The following is a 6,558-nucleotide window of genomic DNA, read 5'->3' as shown; positions in this document are numbered from 1 at the left end:
GGGTTTGTGTGGGTTGCAGCGGGAAAAAGGGAAAACCCTGTGACTTTTGGGGCAAAAGGGAAACCCAAAGGGAAAAAACCCCTGTGACACTGGGGCCCCCCCCTTGAGGGAAACCCAAAGGGTAACCCTTTTTGACACAGAGGGGGCCCCATGCAGCCAAAAATCCATTGGGACAGTTTGGGATCTCATGGAACCCCTTGGGTTCCCTGGCGAAAAATGGGAAACCAAGGAGACCATGGTGTTGCTCATTGGTTTTTGGGAAAGCTTTTGCATTAATTATGGAATCATGGGGCCCCTTTTGACACGCGGGGGACCTTTTTGGGAAACCCAAAGAGCCATGGTGACACTTGGAACTAAGGCTACCACTTGAGTTGAGTACAGAACCTCGTGGAACAAAAGTCCATTGCCACAGAGCAAGGCCTCATGGAACCATGGAGTCCAAAGGTCTAAAACATTTTCTGCACAGTTCTGCCTTGGGTAAGGGAAATATTATTGTGGCAGCTTGGTCTTGGTACACACTTGAGGAGTGTGTATGTTTTCAGTGGGGAAACTCAGCAGTTTCAGATTGCTTAAAAAAATACACAGAGGGGAAACCCCTCTTAGGTTGAGTGCAGCCAGCTGTCCAAGCACAGCAGGGCCCAGGGCAGTGAGGACAGACAGGATGGGGCTGGGCAATGTGGAGCAAGGTTGTCCACACTGGGTCAGAGCTCAAGGCACAGCTTCTGTGAGCAGGCCAGAGCTGCTGAGGAGAGACCCTGGGTCAATATCAATCACAGAATGCTGCAATTGTCTCTGCTCCAAAGAGAGCAGTAACGAAATACACCCTTTAAAGTAGGAGTGCATTTTTTTAGAAGCTCTTTGATATATTTCTCCATAACTGGAGTAGGAAATCTAAAAACCTAGGAAGGCCAAGGACACTGTTGCTGTTTCAGGCCCCAAAAAGTGCAAACAGTGAATTGAGCAGAGCAGACTGGGAGGATGGGTCTTCACAAACTGAAGCTGTAATTGCATAATTAACCCCAAAATGGAAATGGACCAAAGCTTATAAAAGTGTGAAAATGTGTGACCCATTCTCCATCCTGGGTGTACCCTCAGCCGGGCTCTCGTACTGCCCCAGGTGTATCCTTTGAAGGCCTTTTAATAAATCCCTACTTTATTCCTGTAACACTGTCCAGCCTCTGTTCTAGGCAGCCTCTCAAAGCATCAAGGCCTGGCTGGCTGGGACACCTGGGGGCCACCGGACACGTCCAGCTGACCCTGGCATGTCGAGGGCTGCAGCTCATCAGCCCCTGGAGCACTGGGGCTCTGGGCTCTCCTCCATGTGGAAAGAACTGTCCTTCTCCTCCAGGTGTCCATGGCCAAAATCAGGATTCCTCCTCCAGATTTTCATATATGCAAAGTTTGTTCCCAGATGAAATCTGCCAGGACTGACAGATCCAGCTGGCTTGGCCACCCAGAGGCCACCTCTCATCTGCCTTTGAAACACTGGGACCATGTGCTTTTCTTTCTTTAGGGAAAAAAGCACCTTTCACATCCAGGCACCCATGGCCAAAGTTGGGAATCCACCTCCAGAATTCCCTATATCCAGGGATTTCTCCCAGACAAAAGCTTCCAGGAGAGACAGGTCTGGCTGGCCTTGGCTTCCTGAGGGCTGGTCCTCATCTGCCTTTGAAACACTGGGGCTCTGTGCTTTCCATCCTAATGAAAAGAACTCTTCTTCCTGTCCAGGTGCCCACAGCCAAAACTGAGATTCCACCTCCAAAATTCCCTATGTCCAAGGATTTCCCCGAAATGAAAGGTGCCAAGAGAGAAAGGTCTGGCTGCCCTTGGCCTCTTGGGAGCTGCCTCTCACATGCTTTTGAAACACTGGGGCTTGGTGCTTTCCTTCCAATGAAAAGGAACTGTCATTCTTGTCATGGTGTCCATGGTCAAAATTGAGATTCAGCCCCACAAAATTCTGTATATACAAGGATTCCTCTGTGACAAAAGCTGCCAGGACAAACAGGTGTGTTGGGCCTGTGGCTCAGACAGCCTCTGCTTCTGCCCCTAAAACAATGGCGTTCCATTATTTCCTTCCCATGAAAAAGAATCATCCTTCTTGTCCAGTTGTCCATGTCCAAAGATGGGATCCTACCTCTAAAATTCTGTATATCTGGGGATTTCTCCCAGAAAAAGTCTGCCAACACAGTCAAGTCTGGCTGGCCTTGGCCTTTGGTGACTGCCTCTCATCTGCCCCTGCAACACTGGGACTCAGTTGCTTGCTTCCTGTGGAGACCATTGTGCCACTGTGGGAATTCATGGAACCAAAGGGCCGTTGTGATCCTGTGGGGCACTGTGGATCCATGGAGAGCATTGTGGCATTGCAAGGCCCCATGGAATCATGGAGACCATTGTGACACTGTGGGGCCCCAGGGAACCAAAGGGCCATTGTGACCCTGCAGGGCCTCATGGAAGCACAGGGCCATTGTGACACTGCAGGGCCTCGTGGAACCAAGGGGACATGGAACAGGTCTGGCTGGTTTGGCCTCTCAGGGGCCACCTGACAGGTCCAGCTGATCTTGGAATGTTGAGGGCTGCCTCTTATCAGCTCCTGAATCATTGAGGCTCCATGCTTTCCTTCCTGTGCAAAGAACTGTCTCTCTATTCAGACACCAAAGGACAAAATTGGTAGTCCCCCCTGAAAAATTTCCTGTAGGCAAGGGAAAGGTACACAGAAAAAAACCTGCCACCTCTGCCTGGCATTGGCCTCTGGTGTTCACATCTCATCTACCTCAGAAGCAACAGGGCTCTGTGCCTTCCTTCCTATGGAAAAAAAATGGCCTTGTCCAGGGGCCATGGCAAAAACTGGAATTTAGCTGACAAAATTCCATCTATCCCAGGATTGCTCCCAGACATAATCTTGTCATTGAAAGACACCTCAGCCTGGCCTTGGGCACTTGTGATATATTCTAACACTATGAGCAGAATGTTTTCATCTGAAAGCACCTTGGAGATGGCTCAAAGATCTCCCAGGCTGGGGTTTGCAGGCCTAGAGAGGACAACCCATACATGGAGGCTGCTGTGCCTGGTCTGTGTTGTGAAGAGACTGAGGACAGAACAGGAGTGGCCTGGCAGGGCTTAAAAGTGGGAGTCAGAAATGGTGGAGCTTTTCTCCATAGTGGGAAAAAGGCAGATAGAGAAATTATACCACAAATGCAGCTTGGGAGGCCCAGACAGAACACGAAGAGAAAGGAATTTTCCTCCCAGGGAAGGGCTATGGTGCAGAACATCCGCCAGAAGGAGTCTGGGTCATGCCAAAGCTTTGTGTGGGCAGGCAGAGGCAGGCAGGAGGCAGAGCTGTCAGCAAAGGAAGGGCCCAGCCAGGTGAGGCAGCCGGGGGATGCCGACAGCCTGCAGGGACAGAGGCGCAGGGCAGGGACACCGTAGCACAGCCTGGGCTGCACAGGGCACAGGCATGTGCAGCAGCTGCAAGACAGCCCTGCCAGAGCCACCTTGGGCAGCACTTTGGCCATGGCTGCTGGGCCTGGGCCTGAGGCAGGAGCAGGAGACAAGTGACCCTTGCAGGCCTGGGGCCTCATTGCCTCCTTGTCCCTGCTCAGCAGCCTGGCAGGGGCCGCCCCATGCTCCTGCCCTTGCCATTGCACATCCCCACATGCCAGTGCCCATCCCGGCAAGAGCCCTGAGCAAGGAGGGAGGGACAGCATCTGCCTGGCCAGGGGCTGGGGCTCAGGCCTTGGCCCTTTGCATTCCTCAAACACATCCAGCTTTGCCCAGCACCAGAGACACCTTTGCCTTGTTTGTCCCCAGCTGTCATCACTGCCTCCAGTGTTCTGCTCTAACTGGAACCTAGGGACATTTTCTCAGTTGTGTCCCTCAGTGGAACCCATTAAAACTTCAAGAAAGTTCAGAGTTTCAATTTAAGTTCTTTAGAAGTTTTTTGAACACTCTCTCAGGGACTGAGTCTGATGTAAACAATACCAAAGCCCCAAGAGGCTCATTAAAGTCCTTGTGCTGTGTCTGTGCTGCTGAGCTTTAAAGGAACAGCTCTTCCCAGGCCCAGCTCCTCTCCCAGCCCAGCAGGCCTGAGGGCTCTGCCTGCAGGCACTGAGGGGACAGGAGCCAGGCAGAGACAGGCTGAAGGCAATCAGGATTGGGAAGACATTGAGCTGAGACTTCACTTGGGGAAAGATCTTCACAGCCCTGTGCATGGTGAGTGTGTGGGTGCAGGGCAATGTCCCCTGTGCTCCTGGAGGGATCTCCTGAAGCCAGCACACCCCACAGCTTGGGGGATGTGTCAGGAGGACTCTCCCAGTTTCTCTCTGGCACAGGAGGAGGAGGAGGATGTGCTGCAGAGCGGGGATGCCTTGGGCACTGTCAGAGGGACAGGGCAGGACGGCTCCTGCTGCCGAGGACAGCTGCAGCGGGTGAAGCTGGGGCTGCAGCCAGGGCTGCCCAGGGCTGTCCTGCAGAGCAGCTCCTGCAGCCCTCAGGGCTCTTGGCCAGCCCAGGGCATGTGCCACCTGCCAGGGGCAGCTCTCAGCCTGCCTGGCAGCTCCCCATGGACACTGCAGGGGAGAAGTTGGAGGTGGAAGGAGCCACCCCCATCAGGGCAGATTCCTCCTGCTCTGGAGATGGTGCTGCATGGCCAGAGCTCTCAGCTTTCTCCTAAAGGGAAGGGAAAGGGGCTGTCAGCTTTGGCTGTGTCACAGACTCCTGCACTGTCAGCCTGGGCATCAGCAGATGTGCCTCAGATCTCCCTCAGAAAGTGCCTCCTCAGCCTCCTCTCCCTACAGACAGCAGCAGCAGCACCTTGGCTTGCAGCATCTCTGTTTGTCTGGCCCTCCCTTTAAGGCCCTGCTGCCAGGGAGAGGCCCCTGGGCAGTGCCCTGTGCTGGGAGGGGTCTGCAGGGCAGAGCTGGGACCCCAGGGCTGGGCTGGGCTCTGGCAGCACTGGCAGGGACAAGGCTTGGATAGAGAGAAACAGCTCCCAGTAGGCACAACTCCAGGCATCAGGGAGCCAGAGCAATCCTTGGTGTCCCTCCCTGCTCATGTGCATAGGGAAATAGAGAAGCGTTTGGCGAAAACAATTTTTAAACTTGAGAATTCCAAAAGTCCACTTTATTTTTCACAGAACATTTAATTGTGATCATGTTTAAATAGAGAGTGGTTAAATGAACAAAGGGCACCTGTGTGGTTCCAGCAGGTCTGACTGCCCTGCGGCACAGGGAGCCCTGTTTTCCCTCAGGTCTCCCCAGTATTCAGGCTGAGTGCAATGCTGAAGATAAAGCAGTAACGCAGAAGGACCAGAAACCTGAAATCAAAAAGGAAATCTATTCCAGCTTGTCAATGTCTTCTTTCAACAGTCCACTATGACCAGAGTGAAGGAATGTCCAACAGCAGCTCCATCAGGCACTTCCTCCTGCTGGCACTGGCAGACACGCGGCAGCTGCAGCTCCTGCACTTCTGCCTCTTGCTGGGCATCTCCCTGGCTGCCCTCCTGGGCAACGGCCTCATCATCAGCGCCGTAGCCTGCGGCCACCACCTGCACACGCCCATGTTCTTCTTCCTGCTCAACCTGGCCCTCAGCGACCTGGGCATGATCAGCACCACTGTCCCCAAAGCCATGCACAATTCCCTCTGGGACACCAGGAACATCTCCTACAAAGGATGTGCTGCTCAGCTTTTCTGCTTTGTCTTCTTTGTGGGAGCAGAGTTTTCCCTCCTGACCATCATGTGCTACGACCGCTACGTGTCCATCTGCAAACCCCTGCACTACGGGACCCTCTTGGGCAGCAGAGCTTGTGCCCACATGGCAGCAGCTGCCTGGGCCAGTGGCTTTCTCAATGCTCTGCTGCACACAGCCAATACATTTTCCCTGCCCCTGTGCCATGGCAATGCCCTGGGCCAGTTCTTCTGTGAGGTGCCTCAGATCCTCAAGCTCTCCTGCTCCAAATCCTACCTCAGGGAACTTGGGCCTATTGCTCTCGCTGTCTGTGTTGTTTCTGGCTGTTTTGTGTTCATTGTTTTCTCCTATGTGCAGATCTTCAGGGCTGTGCTGAGGATCCCCTCTGAGCAGGGACAGCACAAAGCCTTTTCCACCTGCCTCCCTCATCTGGCTGTGGTCTCCCTGTTCCTCAGCACTATCATGTTTGCTTACCTGAAGCCCCCCTCCATCTCCTCCCCATCCCTTGATCTGCCTCTGTCAGTTCTGTACTCGGTGGTGCCTCCAGCCGTGAACCCCCTCATCTACAGCCTCAGGAACCAGGAGCTTAAGTCTGCAGTGTGGTCAATGACGACTGGATGGCTTCAGGAACACTAAACTTCTTGCCAGTTTCTACAAGTCATTTGTAATAAATTTCGTCTTTGATAATACTTGGGTGTGACAGTGCTCACAGGGGTTTTCAGGTGAGGGAAGAGACGTAGATCTGACTCTGTATTTCAGAAAGCTTGATTTATTATTTTCTGATATATATATTACATTAAAACTATTCTAAAAGAATAGAAGGAAAAGCTTCATCTCAGAAGACTAGCTAAGCTAAGAATAAAATAGAAAATAAT

At 52.8% G+C, this 6,558-nt stretch overlaps 1 protein-coding gene across 1 annotated transcript; it reads left to right on the top strand.

Annotated features, from left to right (window-relative positions):
• Window positions 1–5,386: 5,386 nt before the first annotated feature.
• On the top strand, window positions 5,387–6,319 carry LOC135442145 (olfactory receptor 14C36-like). Its single transcript, XM_064701686.1, has one exon. The coding sequence runs from the start codon at window positions 5,387–5,389 to the stop codon at window positions 6,317–6,319; it is 933 nt and encodes a 310-aa protein (XP_064557756.1).
• Window positions 6,320–6,558: the final 239 nt, after the last annotated feature.

This window comes from Zonotrichia leucophrys, unplaced genomic scaffold (genome assembly GCF_028769735.1).
Source record: "Zonotrichia leucophrys gambelii isolate GWCS_2022_RI unplaced genomic scaffold, RI_Zleu_2.0 Scaffold_1394_11641, whole genome shotgun sequence".
Taxonomy (NCBI): Eukaryota; Metazoa; Chordata; class Aves; order Passeriformes; family Passerellidae; genus Zonotrichia; species Zonotrichia leucophrys.
The sequence above is the reverse complement of the archived record's forward strand: the minus strand, read 5'-3'. Positions and strand labels throughout refer to the sequence as shown.